Genomic DNA, 18,109 nt, shown 5'->3' with positions numbered 1-18,109 from the left:
TCTGGTCTTTGAGGTGATAGGTGTGTGGCAAGCAAAATGGCTGTTACTTCCCTTTAGGTTTAATTTTTTGCCTAGGCTACTCAGAGTAACCAGTTTCCTAATGTGACTGTCTGAAATGTCCTTTCCCAGACCCCAGCAGGGTTAGAGCAGTGATGCACAGTGCTTAGCAAGCAAACTGACAATCTTGTCCAAGTGAGTGAGGTAATTTCTTGTATTGGATCACCTTCTCTCTCTCTCTCTCTCTCTCTCTCTCTCTCTCTCTCTCTCTCTCTCTCTCTCTCTCTCTCTCTCTCTCTCTCTCTCTCTCTCTCTCTCTCTCTCTCTCTCTCTCTCTCTCTCTCTCTCTCTCTCTCTCTAACAGCAGTTGGTCCAATAAAAGATATTATCTCACCCACCTTCTCTTTCTAATAGCCTGGGACCCACATGGCTACAACACTGCATACAGTTTTATCTGTCACAGTTTGCAACATGTTGCTGTCAGGCCCCACCTAGCTTCCTCCTACAAACTGTGTGTGCAACCCTGCTGTTATAGCCAGCTGGCACAGTTCTCTCTTTCCACACATTTACCTGACTAGGTCGGTGGACGTTTATCCTTCTTGGTAGCTACAAAGTACGGCTAGCTCACTCATACTGCAACAGCGCATACAGTGATCTGTTGCAGATGTAAGTTGAGGCTGCAAAGATGTTAAAATCTGAAAAGGAAGTAAAAATTTTAGATTGTTATAAGTTTAATCAAATGTTTTGGTGAAACTTGGCTGAGTTAAAACTTGAATGAGAAGGCAGACTTCTAAAAAGGAAAATACTCACTCTTAGTGTGATGCTGCGTTTGGTCTTTTTTGTCTTTCCCCACCTTATCGTAACTAAGCTCCTTCAGAGAGAAATGGAACCCTTTTGTAGTAAGATAGGGAGGACAGGATTACTTTATCTTCAATGTATGCAGTGTTGTAGCCCTGTGGGTTCCAGATAGACAAGGTGGATGAGTTAATATCTTTATTGGATCAACTTGTGTTGATGAGAGACAAGCTTTGGAACTTAAACAGAGCTCTTCTTCAGATCTGTGTTAAAGCTAAATACAAGATCAAACATTTTAGCATAAGTAGTTAGCACATATTATAGTTAACACATTCTAAAGGACCATTCAAAGTGAAGTGTCCAATTATAGCCAAATAAAAATGCTTAACGTATTGAGAAATGTTCAGTGCTAATTAGTTGGAAGAGATGATTTGCATAAACTATTGTTATGTGTTTTCAGGAGTCTCTCTCTGTTCACAGGGGCTGCTCTATTTTTATTGCCGCCTCAAGCATGGCAGTAAAGCAGCCTTCTGCGGCGTTTCTGTGGGAGGTCCGCCAGTCCCGTGGATTTGGCAGTGGTTCTGTGGGGGATCTGCCGGTCCCGCACCTTCGGTGTACCCGCCGCTGAATTGCTGCCGAAACCGTGGGACCGACAGACCTGACTGCTGTCCCCCGTGGCTTGCCGCCCCAGGCATGCACTTGCTGCGCTGGTGCCTGGAGCTGCCAGTCTGTCTATTATAGTTCATCATTTTAAGCAGAGAATCTATGGTGGCGATGGTTTAGTTTGAAAAAGACAGACCGTTTGCTTGTCGTCTGGACGTTCTAAATCATTTTATATTGTGGTATACCCAGAATGTGCCAGATGCTATGTGAGTACATAAGAAGCCAGGCCCTGCCCCAAAGTCTTTTTAACTGAAACAAGTCAATACATGCAAAGTAGGGAACAGACAAACAATATACAAGCAAAGTGGTCAAGGTAGTGGTAAGCACAGGTCTTATTATCATATGCGCCTTTTATTTATTGTGTTGTGAATATATAAACTATCCCCTTGCCCCTCTATCTTGTCAATATTAGTTGGATAATTTCTTGCAGTAGTGGTTCTTAGGGATTTGAATATAAAATACGTATTAGAATATGAGCCAACTCATTTTAATGAAGGTGAGGCTTTAATTTCAACAAGAATTAAGACCCATTCCAGCACATCATGTTTATGTGATTGAATGTAGGTACTCAAGAACTATAGAGAAACAAATATATGCTCTGCTCTGTCATAAAAAGGTGCTGAAAGGGATGGGATGGTGCTTTTGTTTCCATATTCATCAAAATCACCAGTAAACACTGTAAAAACGAAAACTGGCAGCTGCTACATTGTAAAACGAGAAATGCTGCATCTCTACATATGGTGGTCCTACATATGCTATCATGCAGTAGAGATTCGAGACATATAGAAATATACAGCAAACTTTTCTGAACTTCTTACATACATATGAAACCAACACCCACACTGTCTGCAGCTGGCCCCTGTATGATTAGACCCCTTACTGGAACATGTACTGTGCTAGTGTGAGTCTTATCTTCCAGCCAATAGCTAACAGTTCTGAGCACCATTAACTTTCCATGTGCTTACTGTAATAACACATGAAGTTTTCCAAGGCTAGCATATGGAGTATCCTGGCTTTGCCATATGGCTTTTCTTAACTGCTCGGGTCCACACTCCTCTATTTGTAGTTCAGTGTGGTGGTATTTTATGTGTTTGGTAGTGGACTAAATGAACAGCTTTGGGTTTTGCTTAGAATTCTGAGGCAGATTTACAATGAAGTTATGTGTTGCAGTGTATTTAAGTTTTGTTTCCCCTAAACTTGATGTACTTTCTCCAGGTTGCCTGGATAACTTAAGTACTGTCTGTATTTTCCAAAGACAAAGACTTCTCAAACTCTACCTTTGATAATTCTTCCCCCCTCTCACACCCTGTGACAGTTTTGGAAAACAAGGGCAAGTTTTTTCTCTTGGAAAGCACTTAACACATTGTGGCTAGTGCAAAGAAACAAATAACTAATAATAATGTTTATTGTTATGCCTACAGGTGCTACTTCAGCTTTAAGCATAGGAGCTATTTCCTTGAACCGTTCCTTGCAGAATATCTTCATGCTTCCTGTAGATGTGGAGAAGGTGAGAGCATTGCTGTCATGGATCTATTGCACCAATACTCTAGTACAGAATAGTCACTTGTGAATAATTACACTTGATTGTTTGCTAGTCAGGCTACATAGAACTGATTCCTTCTGATTGGCTTTAGAAGAACAAATTTTAGTGATGCCAAAATTAGTCTTTTACAACCTGCTATTTTTTTCTTTTTTATTCTGTTTTAGAATGAGCATTCTTACAAATTAAAATTCAGCCCAAACTTTTCAATATTGCCCCATCTACACACCCTCCTTTCACTCACTTCAGGGAATATAATACTCCCTTTTCATTCCAAACCTTTTCCAAACGTTTTCCCCTTTCCTAAACCTCCATTTTATCTGCATTATTTCATGCTATTCTGTGAAAGTATAGCACAGGATTTGTGTTTTGCTTGTGTTATGTGAAGGAGAAAATAACACTTCCTTATTCACTTTCTCCACATCAGTCAAGATTTTATAGACCTCTGTCATATCCCCTCCTAATCATCTGTTTTCCAAACTGAAAAGTCCCAGTTTTTTAAATCTCTCCTCATACGGAAGCTGTTCCATGCACTGAATCATTTTTGTTGCCTTCCTCAGTACCTTTTCCAATTCAAATATATTTTTTTAGATGGGGTGACCAGAACTGCACACAGTATTCAAGGTGTAGGCATGCCATGGATTCATATAGAGGCATTATGATATATTCTGTTTTGTTATCTAGACCTTTCCTAATGGTTCCTAACATTCTAATAGCTTTTTTGACCACTGCTGCATTTTAAGCAGATATTTTCAGAGAACTATCCAAAATGACTCCAAGAGCTCTTTCCTGATTGGTAACAGCTAATTTAGACCCCATCATTTTGTCATCCTGCTTATCAATGGCAAAGCAGGGAATAGAACCCAGGTCTCTTGAATTCCAATCCAGTGCTCTGTCCACTAGGCAGCACTGCCCCCTCTATACAAATGATCAGGAGTCTGTCATCTTTGATCTTTCCTCTTAAGTCCTCAGTCATTCTGAAAGGGAGAGGAGAGAATATAACAAATATTAAAGGGTTCAGACACCAGGAATGGTACAAGGGGTTTAACTAGAAGTAATGGGGTAAAACTAAGAGGGGAGAAATAAGATGAATATTGGGAGAAAACTTCCTGACAGTTGACCTCTATTAGATGACTGAGTAGTCTCCCAGGGGAACTGGTAGATGATTGGACAAAGCACTAATCTACGTATTGAAGGTTACAGTCTTGCCTTGGGAGGGAGAGGGAATAGATGACCTAATAGGTCTTCTCCACCTTTCTTCTATGACCCTGAGCTGTTTCCTAAAGGGAAGGAGCTCAGTATGTAAAAGGAAGGTGGTGAAAAAGGAATGATAGCGGAGTTCATGTAAATGCAGCCTGATTGCTTATGTAAGTTCCTCAATATGCAAGTACCCACTTGGCAACACAAACTCTTGCAGGCAAGTTCTTAACCACTGGACATGGCACTATTCTGAGATCTGTCAGTGACCAGGCATTAACCCCCATTCAGCATCCATCAAACTTTCTCTGAACAACCTTGGTATCAGTATTTCCCCGCCAGGAAACAATGGCTGTTTATTTCTCTTTCCTTTTTTAATGGTATGTCCCAAATCTTGTTGAAAGGTTTCTGTGGGAAACTGTTAACCAAAGTAGTAGTGATAATCGAACAATATGTAGTTTAAGATACAGTTTCTTCAGGCACCCATGTGAACTTCTTGAAATGTTATATGAGGGCCTGTATTGTTGAGAAAATGCCATTTTACTGGAATCGTTTAGAAATAAAATCTGTTGTTCACCTCTTTGTCCTAAAGATGGTTAAAAAGTTGAAGAAATGTCTACTGAAGTTTTCATTTTTAATTGTTCTTAAGTGATGATAGTTTAGTAGAGCTTATTACTACAGCTTTCCATTACACTGCTGTGAAGAATGTTGCAGTTACAACCGGTCCATTTTTAGAGCGGTAACTCAGTTTTTTAGTGGATTATTTGATATCTGCATTCACAAGTTGCAACACTAGATCCTGAGGGTATTTTTAAGCAGTGAGCTTTCCTATTAGACCTTGAAGTTGCATGCAAGCAAGCAAGCAACTGCACAGTGGGAGCCAGGGGAATCTGAGTTCTGTCCCCGACTTTACCAACAATTTCCTGTGTGACCTTTTGATCTAGTCATGCAAGTTTCCATTTTCCCACCTGTAAAATGGGGTTAATTATACCTTACAAACATTAAAGAATTAAGTCAATGAGATAGGCAAGTGCTTTTGCACTTCTTTTATCATCCCTCATCTGGGAATCTCTCAGTAGTATTAAAGCCTGCCACACCTCGCCATTTCAAAATTAATATGCACGCTAATGTGTCTATATATACCTCACTCCTTTAATTAAATCCTAGTAAATATGCTACATGGTTTAAAATATGCTTACTAAAATTTATGTTGTAATCTTGGGAATATGCCCTTAAAAATGCCTAAATATACACACCTGCCGAGAGTACTCAATTAAGCATTTTACGTTTCTTCCTTTTGATTTAAAAGAGGGAAAGAGAACTAATGCAACAAATACGCTTTAAAAAAAATTAAGACAGACATAAATTGAGTTTCTTGGATACTGTACCTTTTACCTGCATTGTTTTATTTTAATTTCCTGCAGCTTCTTAAATTAAAGGCCAGGTATGCTTTAAGTATGCATTTCTTGGCTTGTTAATGTTGGGAGGAGAAGCTGACACTAATTACACTAAGAAGTAAATTAGTAATAAACATTCCTCTTTTCTACGTCTAGGAGAATGCACACTTTTTTGTTGCAGATATGATCATAGCATCTTTGGAAAAAATGAAGTGCAGTATCCTAAGTCAACATGCAGAGCCCTGGAATACAGAGGAAACCAGTGGATCACTAGGCAGCTATCAGCCTGATTCAGAAATATCCTCTTATACCAGAGTAAAGACACAATCTGCTTCTTCTGCTTCTTCAGACAGTGGCTATGAAGGCAAGTTATTTAATGTTAACCCATAATGCAGTGCTTTCTTGCCTGCCTTTGTGTGAATACCCTACAGAAAGAGTTGGAATGGGTGTTTCTCATAAGTGAATTCCTTGTCCTGTCTAATCTTCACTGACTCCCCAGACAGTCACAAATAAAAGGTCGCTTGTCCCATGAGATGTATCCCTGATAAATTTGATTCTCCAAATGATTCCCATGCTTGCCAGTTTTTCTTTAACATTCACATCTGTGTATCTTTTTTATGGTTTGAGTCTCTCTTTGGAGTGTGCCTGGGGATATATGTAGTTCTTTGTGCTGGACTGTGATTCACTGGAAATTGTAATTCATGTTCTTTGTTAGTGAAACTGTCAAGTTAGGATTTAAAAAAAACAACCCACCTTCAAGTGCAACGTTTGTAATGTGTGGTTTCTTCATCTTCCTTTTTTGTATTACGGGTTATGGAGTCTGACTATCATCAATTTGCTTTATAACTTACTTCATTAATTCATGGATCAGTCACTAGACATTTGAGTAGGATGAAATCTCAAGCAGGATTTGTGCACATGAAGTATGAGTCAGGGTAACAAGGGCTTATGATATTGTAACGCTGTACAGTACATGAATTTGTAAAATGGGCATGTCCCAAAAAGGATTTGAATACATAGGATAACAGGAATCTAAATGATGTAACTTCTTGGGGAGGAAATCACTGAAGAAGAAGTGTGTGGAGTGGGGGAAGCACATTACTATTAATGCTAATACAGGCTTCAACCAGCTCAGGCCCTGCTGTGTCAGGCACTTTACAAATACAAAAGAAATGACAGTCCCTATCCCAAAGAACATACAACCTAAAAGCTCATTCTGCATTTAGTGTGTGGCTTTTTTTTGGTGGAGAGAGAGGAGAAGACAGTGACAGAATGTTTAAAATAGTGCAAAGATCTAAATATATTAATACCTCCATGAAGCTCTTATTAATGGATCATTTACTTTGTTAAAGGTTGTGCTGTGCTGCAGGTCAGCTCATCAGTAAATTCACCGTCACATCATGAGGCCGGTAGATTTCACTGCGATAGTGACTCAGATGATGAATTTGTAATTATTGGTAAGACTTTCAAACTATGCAGCTGCAACTTGCAATGAGTCTGGATAGATTTACTAACTACTTCAGTGCCACTTTTCCAGAGCTACATGTTGCCATAGTATGTATTTTATAGTACAAACTCACAAGTGTATGATGAAATTTCTCTCTTGGTAATCGTGCACTACTAATTGGAAGAGTTGAAATAGCTTTTTGTAAGTGCTAAAACTCTATCATACGTAATAATAATACAGAAGTTAATTTCTACAGCAAGAATACTTTCCAGTAGTTGACGTATATATTAACGTGCACGTGCAATGTATGTGGTAGTGCCCAAAGTGTACGCACCACAGATTCCCTATATAGCTGCTGAGACACCTGAGTTCAATTCCCTGCTTTGCCGCAGGTTTTGTGTGTGATCTTGGGCAAGTCATTTGTGGAAGTCTCTGTGCTTCCATCTGTAAAAAATCTGAAAAGCTAACGCAATTCAAGAGGAAGAAGGGAACAATCTTACAGAAGAAAGGGACATCATCAATAGGTGCACAAATTACTGCTCTGATCTATAAAACCACCAGACAAATGGCTGTCTACATTAGTATCTCCCAGATTCAACAGGGGAGGATGACTTTCCTATGCTGCTTGAAGAAGTGGAGACAGCTGTGAAATCACTCAAAAACAGAAAGGCTACAAGTATTGACAGTATCCCAGCCGAACTGATGAAATTCGGAGGAGAAATAGTAATAGATCTACTCATCAAGATCTGCAACAAGATCTGGCAGACCAATGAGTGGCCTTCCACGTGGACACAGTCACTAATCATCGCTCTGCCAAAGAAAGGCAACCTGCAATTGTGTCAAAATTACTGGATCATAAGCTTAATTAGCCATCCCAGCAAAGTGATGTGGCTTCATTCTGTTCAATATGACTTTCAACAAGTGGAGAATATCATCACTGCAGAACAGGCTGGCTTTCGTGCTGGAAGAAGTACCACAGAACAGATTTTCAATCTTTGTGTTCTATGTGAGAAGTACTTACAACACCAGCAGGACATCCACCATGTTTTAGTTGACTTCAAGAAGGCGTTGAGTATGGCCCAAAGCTCTCTGGGCAACCATGAAGATGTACAGTGTTGGTTGTAAGCTTATTCTTACCCTTAAACAACTATATGCCAAGGCCAGCAGTGCAGTTCTCATCAATGGCACAATAAGAGAGTGGTTTCGCACCACTGCTGGAGTCTGGCAAGGCTGCTTTCTTTCGCCCACACTGTTCAACATCTACTTGGAGCACATAATGACTGATGTCCTAGAAGATTACATATGTATAGTCAGCATTGGTGTGTGTGTGTGTGTGTGTGTGTGTGTGTGAGAGAGAGAGAGAAAACAGTCTCAAATCTCCAGTTTACTGATGACATTGACGACCTGGCAGGTAGCAAAGATGAATTTGCCAATATTGTGAAATGATTGGATGAAACCTCTGCAAAATACAGCATGGAAATTATGCAGAGAAAACCAACCTGATGACAGACAAACAGGATGGGATCAGCTCACATATCACTGTCAGTGGACAAGAGGCGGAGATAGTGAAACAGTTTAAGTATTTAGGGGCAATCCTCACTGATGAAGGATCACAGGCAGAAATTCTGGCAAGAACTGCGCAAACAGCAGCAGCAGTGGCAATGCTAAAGCCAGTTTGGAGGAATAAGAACATCTCCGTGGAAAATAAACTGAAACTGCTGCACGCATTGGTCATCTCCATTTTTCTGTATGTGTGCGAGACATGGACCCTTACAGCAGAACTTGAATGGAAAATACAGGTGGTAGAGATGAGATACTTCTGTAAAATCCTGGGCATCTCCTACTTCAACCACAACATCATATGACCCAGTGCATTGGGTGATGAAGGTCTCCTGGCAACCATGAAGAAGCACAAGCTGAAGTGGTACAGCCATGTAACAAGATCATCTAGCCTATCCAAGATCATCCTCCAAGGAACAGTACAGGGGAGGAGGAAAAGAGGTAGACAGAAGAAGAGATGGACTGACAACATAGAGTGGACAGGAATGGACTTTGGAGACTCAAGCTCTGACACACAATCGTCAGATGTGGAGACAATTGGTTGATTGCTCATCAGTGATGGTGCCCCAAAGACCAATGTGATTATGGGAGTGATGATGATTAATGAAAATGGGATAATAGCACTTCCTTACCTGACAGCGCTCTTGTGAAGATAAATATATTAAGGATTGTCAGGTGCTCAGATACTACGGTAATGGGAGCCATATAAGAACCTAAAGTAGATAGAATATAATGGCAGGAGGTGGAGGTTTTTGCTTTTGTAGGGCTAACAAATTTTTCCTCCGTTTCTGTAGAACTTGAAGACTTGGAAAATATTGCAGCATCTCTAGATAAAAGGTAACTTTTTGTATTTCTCATAACTTAGTAAATAGCCAGGTGGCAATACTTTTCCCTACCATATTGTGATTCTCCTAAAAAGAGGCAGGAAGGGAACATAGTTTGTTTGATGGATGTGGCACAAGGGTCCTAGAGGGCATAGGTGACTCAAAGTGGGGAGGGGCGAGGAGGATGGAAAGAGTGTGGGAAATCTTCAGGGACGTGGAGGACACAAATCTACTTATGAAATGCTACCATTTGGCTTGCTTAATTTTCAGCTTATCTTTTGATCCAAGCTGCAATTCTGCTGAAGTAACAGCGCAGAAGCTTTACCAAGAGTTCAGGAAACAGTTTCTGTCCGTAACCAATAACGTTCAGCTGTCTAGGTGCCTGAACACAACTAAGGAGAAAGTAAGTCTTTGAACAGAAAACAATGTGCTTATTATTCAAAGCGTTCAGTGCAGCTGCCTCATTGGCATGGGGTGAAAGAGGATGTTTAGAATGATATAAATGTGTGTTCAGGGTTTGGTTATTTTTAAGCAATTGCGGGGGAGGGGAGTCTGTCTTGGTTAGGAAGCTCTAATGCATTTAATGCAACGTAGGAAGTCATGTAAATGGGATCTCTGTGAACACAAGAAGTCCTTCAAGAGTTGCTACTAAACATGACTTTGGGTATCAAAACTGTGATTGTACTGACAGCTGTTGGAGTGTTGAAGGTGACATTTCATTGCATAGTCTGCAAAGCATGTTAGCATCTGTTCAACTACTAGGTTGCAGGTTAAATTCCACACTTAAGTCTGTCTTTCTGTCTTCAATAGTATGCAAATAAAGAAAATATTCCAAAGGAACTTGAGTCTAGTGGGAATCTGGCAGAAGAAATAAAGGTCAAAGCCAGATTAAGAGGAACCACAGACTGGGCCCCACCTAGGTTTCAAATAATATTTAGTATTCACCCATCACTCAAGTAAGTCTCAAGTACTTGTCTGTCTGTGGAACTAGTCATTTTGTTTGTGTTATACACTAAGCCCAGTCCAAAGCCTGTTGAGATCAGTGAAAAGATTTCTATTGATTTCATTGGGCTTTGGATGAGGCCTATTGTTCAGTACCTTGTTCTCCAGTGTTTCACTGGAAGTTATGTAGTAATGCCTACTTTTACTGAGTCATTATGTCCTGACTAACACTGTCTATGTACTGTTACTCAATATGGTGAGTTACTTTTTTTGAAGATCGTGGGGTTTTGTTTTTAGCTCCCCTGCTGGCTCAAGACTTTTTTCCAGCAAGCAAAAGATTGACTACGCAGAAGAATTATGAATCTTGCTCTACTTAAAGTGCTGTCAAATGCAGAAAGTAAACAAACTGATAACTTTGTTTTAACAGAAGTTGGCAGAAAAAAATCTTGTGTGTTAACTTGGAATTAATAATGGGTACAAAATGTTCAGACAAATGTGACTTTTTTCTGGGTCGACAGTATCCCTTTATGCTTTCTTAAAGAAAGACTGGGGAAGTATCATACTTCTGACATACCATGATCTCTGGTACCAGTGTCTGCATATTCTAGAAAGATTAGCTTAAAATAACATGTAACCCTTCTTCCCCTCTAGTTGGCAGCAACAAGGGCCGGGTTCAGTATCCAGGGGTTCCGTTTCAGTAACACAATGCATAACCGGCTCGAGCCCCCACCCAGTGACCTGGGACACTCACATATCACACCCCCCTGGGCGCCTCTAGGAGGCAATACTTCCCCTCTCGCAAGCACGGAGTCTGAGTGTAGCAAAATCTTTTTTAATAAAGGAAGGAATCAATGCGGCATCCCATTGGAGAAACACCACAAACAGGGTTATAACACAAACCATAAACAAAAACCCACCTCCAAGTACATTTGGCACTGTCCTTTTTCCGCTTAGGGTTTTAAGTCCAATCGCCCCAAAGTCCAACAACCCAAAAGTCTCTGGTCAATGCCACCCCAGAGTTCGAGAGTCTATCTGTAGAGGTCCCTCCCCCCAGCCTGGGTAGAAAGGGGCACCTTACGTGGTCCAGGGCCAACTGCCCTGCCTCTCCGTGGGTTCTGCTTCCGCCTTCTCCACGAACTGCTCCACTTTACCAGCTGCTCCACTCTGCTCCTCCAGCCGTCCTCAGGAACTGCTCCGCTCCACCAGCTGCTCTGCTCCATGAGCTGCTCTGCAAAACTGCTCGGCTCCGCTCACTCTGTGGGCCGCTCCACCCGTCCCACAGCTACTCCGCTGTGCTGCCCCCAGCTGTTCCGTGATCCACTCCAGCCGTCCCCGCAACTGCTCCACTCCGCCAGCTGCTCTGTTCCACAGCATATCTTCAGGCTCCCCCACTAGTTAGCACCGTGCTCTCAGCTCAGTCATTTCAGCTTTTTTGTGATTTCAACTCTTAGTGATCTCAGCTCTTAGTGGGGGAGCCCCAGTGCTAGTGCACCATTAGCCCAAAGTGCATTCAGCTCAGGAACCTGTATTTAGATTCTTGAGGGAATAAAAATATCAACTCTGACATTCCACAGTGGAGAGAGGAGGGGGTGCAACTGGTGCTTCTGGCTCCACAAGGAGACTGCACCACCAGGCACAGATACCTGTCCCCAGCCTCTCTACTTCACTGGGTTTTGGAACCCATGTCCCTTGTCTAGCAAGTACCACCCAACTGAGGGTGAGTCATTTGTCACCAAGCAGTCCCACCGCTCAGCAGTCTGGGATAGGGTAGGCGTGCCTATGCAAATACACTCTCTGACATTCTTCCCACCAGATGTCAGGGTAGAGCTTATCCTTACTCTGCTTACAAACATACAGAACTTCTCTTTGACAACTGACTTCTCTTCCTACATTGTGGTTTTTTTTTGAGTAACGTGATCAGACTTCCAAGTTGAAAATATTAGATTTAATTTTGTCTGTCTGTACAGGAGAGATGCCGTTGTAGCTGCACAAAACTTTACTTGTGCTGGTTGTGGAACCCCAATAGAACTCAGTAAGTATTGAAACACAAACACAAACCCCCAGACATATCACACCAAGCAATCCTCAGTTGTTTGCCAACCTGTATTTTTGTGTTGACAGGATATATTTTGCAGTTCTGGCAATACCTTAACTAGAAGAAAACATTCCAGGTTGGGGATGCATGTAGCACAATGCACAATAGGATCATATCTCCACCTGAAATGTTATTACAGCCTGAACACAACGCCCTTCTCCATCAGCTGTAGGCTACTTCATAGCACTCCTACTTATCCACAGTTAGAAGTGGTGACTTTCAACAATAAAACTGGAAGCAAATTATTTATGATGTAAAATAGCTTAACTTAAAAAAAAAAAAGAAAAAAAAAGTAGGCTAATAGTAAAATATAAGTCTCCAAGCTGCAAATCATAAATCTTAATTAGAAAATACTTTTGAAATAGAATTTGTAATCCTTGCCAATTGATACTGTCAACTGGTATTAAAAAGAAAGAGGATGTGTAAGTGGTTTTCTTATTTTTAAAGACTTGACCACAAAACTCTGTTGAAGTTATAAGAATTGTTGGGATACTTTTTTTTCACAAGCTGCTTAATGCATTGTAATGTTCAGATGTATCCACTTCATCAGGTCTCATTGCATGGGAAATCTCTGAAATGAATGTAAAGCGCTATACTGGGTCCATTATATAAAGAGAGACTCGCTCATGCCTGTCAGAACAAAATTAGTATTTGAGTTGACATCAGGGACTCGGAGAATCATTCACAATAACTATGCAAAGGAATTAGTGAGGTTACACATGTAACCACAAGACCCAGTCCTGAACTTGTTTTGCGGGAAGCAGCCAAAAGTGTTTCCAGTAAGGATCTGTGTAAATTTTGATGGTCATAACTATGATCAGTCTTGCATAGGCCAAAGAGAGTTTTCTATAGTTAATTCAGAATACTAAATCTGACCATGGTTCTACCTCTTAAAAAACCAACCCCCTCCCCGCCCCCAAAAGCCTATTTTTCTATAGATCTGAATTATTTATTACTGGATTGATGCAGTTAAAAGGCAATACCATAGTTTTTAGAAGAATGGTTCTTTAAAGAATTATCTTCATTGTTGACCGTCCTCAGAATACATCAGGAGACTCCGCTATTGTGATTACCTGGGGAAGTACTTCTGCGACTGTTGCCATAGTTATGCACAAACTTCCATCCCTGCCCGAATATTGATGAAATGGGACTTCAAAAAGTACTATGTCTGTAACTTCTCCAAACATCTCCTGCTCAGCATATGGCAAAACCCCATCTTCAATGTGTCATGTATCAACAAAACCCTGTATACAAAAGCAAAGGAACTGAACAGAGTCAGGGTAAGTAGCAGCTTCTTTGTAATTGAAGAGTGTGGCATCGTCCTGCACGCTGCCAGAAGAAAGACTAGACCCCAGGAATCTGGTTTAATTAGGTTGCCACTTTGTTAAGTAACACATCTGGGAACTATCCGGCAATAACTCATCCAGTGCAGGCCATTTTTCATTTGTTGTCTGTACCACCTGTTATCTTTACCACCTTTTTCCCACTGTTCCAATCCACCTGGTACTAGCACCGTCCACTCTTATGAGGGTTAAAGGGATGGGGACTAGGGGTTTTCTCCTTTCTGTACCAGACATTAGGAGCCCCAAACCTATTTCCCACCTTGTTTAAGAGATGCCTTCTCCTAATCCACTTCCAATTCCAGTTTATCAGGGATTTGGGTGCCCTGTTGAACAAGTCCCTGCCAGCAGGAGACACCAGCAGTTTAATTGGCTGCCACTCTCTGCCCATGAAGCAGCTGTGTCTGGCCAGCAGGGGAAAGAAAACAGTTGGCTCCTCTAAGGATTTCACACTGCCCCCTGCCCTTCTTGTGAGCACACTGACCTCTCTGCGGGTTGGGGAGAGGAGGGTGTCTCTATGGCTGACTGGTTGGACAGAAGGGTGCGGCACAAGTCTATTGGCTCTTGTGAACCCAAGGGAAGGGCTTATAAACCCATCCCCTTGCCCTGGGGCATAGCAATTGGTTCTATATAGTCTTTGATCCTGCAGGAACAACTTGCAGTTTCGGGTCGTGCATTTTGGCTATGCATACTCACTTGTGGGGCAGGCCTTTTGGTGCATTATATAGCTGATCTAACTCTGCTGTATTCTTCCTAATTTTAAAGTAAAACTGCTGTATTGGTGAAATGCTAATTTTTAAATAATCACTGGCTAAATTAGTGGTCTTAAACACTTCTGAATGTTTAAGTACGCTGCTCTGCTTTTCATTTTAAATACTACATTTTCCTACCCTTCATCCTTTAGGAGATACAAGAACAGCTTTTGCATATTAAAAAACTACTGAAAACCTGCAGGTTTGCTAAAAGGTATGGAGCATGATTAAGTATAGTAAATACTTGGTAAAAGTACAATAATTATTCCTGGAGCTTCCCCCTCCAGAAAAATTTTTAATCACACATTTTTTAAGGACATTAGTTCGATATGGTCATCAGAAATTCTGATATCATCTTCCTTTTCCTTGCAAATTTATCTATTGCAAATGTCAAGTGATAATATATTTTATAAGGCAGCTTGTTTTTTTCCCCCGGTACCTTTGTAGAAACCCCTATGAGACTTGATTAATGATTAGATGTGTGTAATTATTTTTGGCAGAATTTTTTCTTTCATCCTTCTGATACTATTCCTCTTCAAGGACACTCACATTGTTCCTCCCTCAGCAATGTAATTTCTGTTCAAAGTTTTTCTAGGGTGACTAGAGTGGTTATTCCATATGTTGCTCAAATGATGGCTCTTTAGTAGATTGTATTCACTCCATCTTCATTTAACTAATGACACAAAACAAGCTGTAGAAAATGTGTATATTCTGCCTGAGTTAGGCAGCTCTGACTACTTTCTCTCATTGCACATTCAGCCTAACTTCTCTATGGATTTAGGGAACATTGGTGGCTTTAAAGAAAAGTAAGATGTTCTTCCAGCAAATTTTATTATTTTTTGTCTAAATCAAACAGTTACCTGCAATGCTTAATGTAATAACTATAAAATGGAAAAATAATGGACCTCTGTTTTGCACCTGCAATTAGTTGTGGGTGCATATGATAGCACTTGGATATTGAGCTGAGTTCTGGACAAGACATCTGAATGCTGTTGCTTACACCCACAGAATTAGAGGTCTTTTATAAACCAGGCAAATAAATAAAAATTAAAAAAAAAAAACTTTTAGTCTCTCTCTACTATAGGGCTAGGGACAATAATGATTTGATGACTGATGAAAATATTATTGTCAAAACTAAGCATTTTTGATGCACTCCTTCTCCACCCAGTTATGGTTAGCAAATGAAAGTTAAAATGTGCAATAGTGGTCATCTTGCGCTTGTTGTAATGGCTGTATAGTCTAAAAGGCTTTTTAATACACCCCTACCCCCAAAACAAATCAAAACCAACAACAACCTACTGCTTTTTTGTGCATTAAAATAGCAAGTTATCTATACTGTTTCTGTGTGAGCATTCTATGTATGATCAGTGAATTGGTGAGATTATTGCATATGACAAGATAGATGCCTAAACAATTGAGAACAGATTTTTTTTTTTAGTTTAAATACTTATTGAACTCAAACTTTGGGAGAAAAAAGCTATGTTAAATAATGACACCCCCCCCCCCATACACCCTCACCCACAAGTCAAGGAAGTTCTCACTGTAGCCTTCCAAAGAACACTCCAGCATAAACTGGGTAGGCAAGACTTAATATTCTTTCTTCTAAGGTTAGTTAAGAAGTAGGCTTTTGGCAAAATTCACAAGTGCCCTTTAACCCAGTTAAATTAAGTTCTGCTGTGTATAGAGATATCAATTTTATGTTCTTTCTGGTTGATTAGACTTAGCTGTCTCCACTTACATGTTTTGCTAAACATGCTCTCAATAAACATGTCACCACTTTGTAATTTAACGGGTTTTTTTTATCTGTAGTGTATTGAAAGAATTTGAACAGGTCTCCAGCCACCTGACGACAGAGCTGCATCTGTTCTCAATGGATGACTTGGTGAAGACCAAACGAGGGCTGTTAGTGCCTCTTCTCAGGGATATTCTAAAAAGCTCCATATCTCATGTAGAAAACTGTGAGGTAAGGAAATCTCTGTGTCTGGTATATAGCCTGAAGAATAGCCAAAACTGACCATACATTTTTATAAATCTGAACTTTTAATAAACATCAAAGTAATTAACTCTTTCAATTCTTCTAGCTTTGTCAAGCCAAGGGATTTATTTGTGAATTTTGCCAGAGCTCAGATGTACTCTTCCCATTTCAGATGGCTACATGTAGCAGATGTACAGGTATGTTCCGGCCCAAATCTATTGCTTTCTTGTGAGCGTGTGTGTGCGTGCATGTATAATGTTTCAAGCCCTGATTCCGCAAGGTACTTAAGCATGTGCCTAACTGTAAGCACATGAGTAGTCGCACTGATTTCAAACTGTCTTGTCTCAGTGAGTTTATTGTATATTTGAAAACTTGGATGTGTCGTCTGAATGTAAGTTAAAACAAAATCCAAGTGTGTTCTTGGTATGGGTTTACATGTCTCAGTTTGAGTTTGAAATAGCAAATGGATTGCTGTTACGTCGGATTTTTCTGGACCTAATCAAGTGCCCATTGAAGTCAATGGAAAGACTCCAATTGACTTCAAGGTTCATTGGCTTGGGATCAAAATATGGAATTAAACTTGTTACTTTGTGCTTCATTGTCTTGGTCATGAGTCGTCTTCAGTTACTTTCTTATCTGGATAAACTGCCATCCTTTAAGGAATACAATTATTGATGCAATTTTTCCCACCTGCTTGTGTGTGTAAACAGTTTGCAAAGCGTGCTTCCACAATCAGTGTTTCAAGTCTGGAGAGTGCCCCAAATGTCTGAGAATAGCTGCTCGGAGGATGTTTTTGGAATCTCCATCTGTGGCTATGTGAGACCGGATTACTATGAAGAGGCATGCAGGTTTCTGTATATACCTCTGAAGAAACTAGATACAGATACATATGGTGTCTATCTACAGGTTGGATAATGTTGTTTTAAACATTGGTATTTTTAAATCATCCTGCCATGTTAACACTTTTTAATATGACTTTTTTTAAAAAAAGAATAAGGTTTAAATATTATGCTTGAATACCTATCCTGACAGAAAATAGTTTTTTATTGGGATCAGTTTAAGTGTATGTTAATGCCATCATTAATATTTTGCTGCTACTGGTTTTTTACTCTTTTATTTCTGAACTTAAGTTTTTGTTGTTGTTGTTTTATTGTTTTATATTTGACAAGTTGACAATTCCCATATGTAACTTTTCATGCAATGTAGAGAAAATAAACAAAATTGAAAAACTCTTTTAACCTTGTCAAATTTTTATTATAAGCAAGAGGTGACAAAATGTAAGGAATTTTCTCTCCTCTGTTGAAAATATACTACAGAAATGCCTTGACTTGCGAGTTTGATTTAAAAACAAACCAAAAAACACACCTGAAAATGTTATCCTGAAAAGAATCCTAACTCAAAATGGTGGATCAGTTTTAAAAAGAGACCCGCGCTAAACTCTACGGCAGTACTTTCAAACCTGAGAGATGCCAGGCTACTTGGGGAGGGCATGTAGAGAGAGGGGGAGAGAGAGGTCCATGACCCTGAATTCACTCTGCCCAACGCTGCAGGCTTGCTGACTCCTACAGGCCAAGTACTGGGTATC

General features: G+C 40.2%; 1 protein-coding gene across 6 annotated transcripts in view; it reads left to right on the top strand.

The window, feature by feature from the left end:
• The window catches only part of RUBCNL (rubicon like autophagy enhancer), a 39,954-nt gene extending 22,198 nt beyond the window's left edge, over positions 1 to 17,756 (top strand). For 4 of the 6 annotated variants that reach the window (XM_050948359.1, XM_050948366.1, XM_050948368.1 and 1 more), the window contains 12 exons: positions 2,877 to 2,962; positions 5,746 to 5,953; positions 6,942 to 7,046; positions 9,391 to 9,433; positions 9,691 to 9,823; positions 10,231 to 10,376; positions 12,330 to 12,394; positions 13,499 to 13,737; positions 14,702 to 14,763; positions 16,359 to 16,512; positions 16,631 to 16,721; positions 17,235 to 17,756. In XM_050948359.1, coding sequence (XP_050804316.1) covers positions 2,877 to 2,962; positions 5,746 to 5,953; positions 6,942 to 7,046; positions 9,391 to 9,433; positions 9,691 to 9,823; positions 10,231 to 10,376; positions 12,330 to 12,394; positions 13,499 to 13,737; positions 14,702 to 14,763; positions 16,359 to 16,512; positions 16,631 to 16,721; positions 17,235 to 17,344 — 1,442 coding nt within the window. In that variant the 3' untranslated portion in view covers positions 17,345 to 17,756. Of the gene's footprint in view, positions 1 to 2,383; positions 2,521 to 2,876; positions 2,963 to 5,745; positions 5,954 to 6,941; positions 7,047 to 9,390; positions 9,434 to 9,690; positions 9,824 to 10,230; positions 10,377 to 12,329; positions 12,395 to 13,498; positions 13,738 to 14,701; positions 14,764 to 16,358; positions 16,513 to 16,630; positions 16,722 to 17,234 lie in introns of those variants that run through there. The other 2 variants (XM_050948378.1, XM_050948381.1) reach the window with 2 other exon arrangements.
• The last annotated feature ends 353 nt before the right edge of the window (positions 17,757 to 18,109 follow it).

Source organism: Gopherus flavomarginatus, chromosome 1 (genome assembly GCF_025201925.1).
Source record: "Gopherus flavomarginatus isolate rGopFla2 chromosome 1, rGopFla2.mat.asm, whole genome shotgun sequence".
Lineage (NCBI taxonomy): Eukaryota > Metazoa > Chordata > Testudines > Testudinidae > Gopherus > Gopherus flavomarginatus.
Note: the sequence above shows the minus strand (reverse complement) of the source record. Positions and strands in the feature narration are given on the sequence as shown.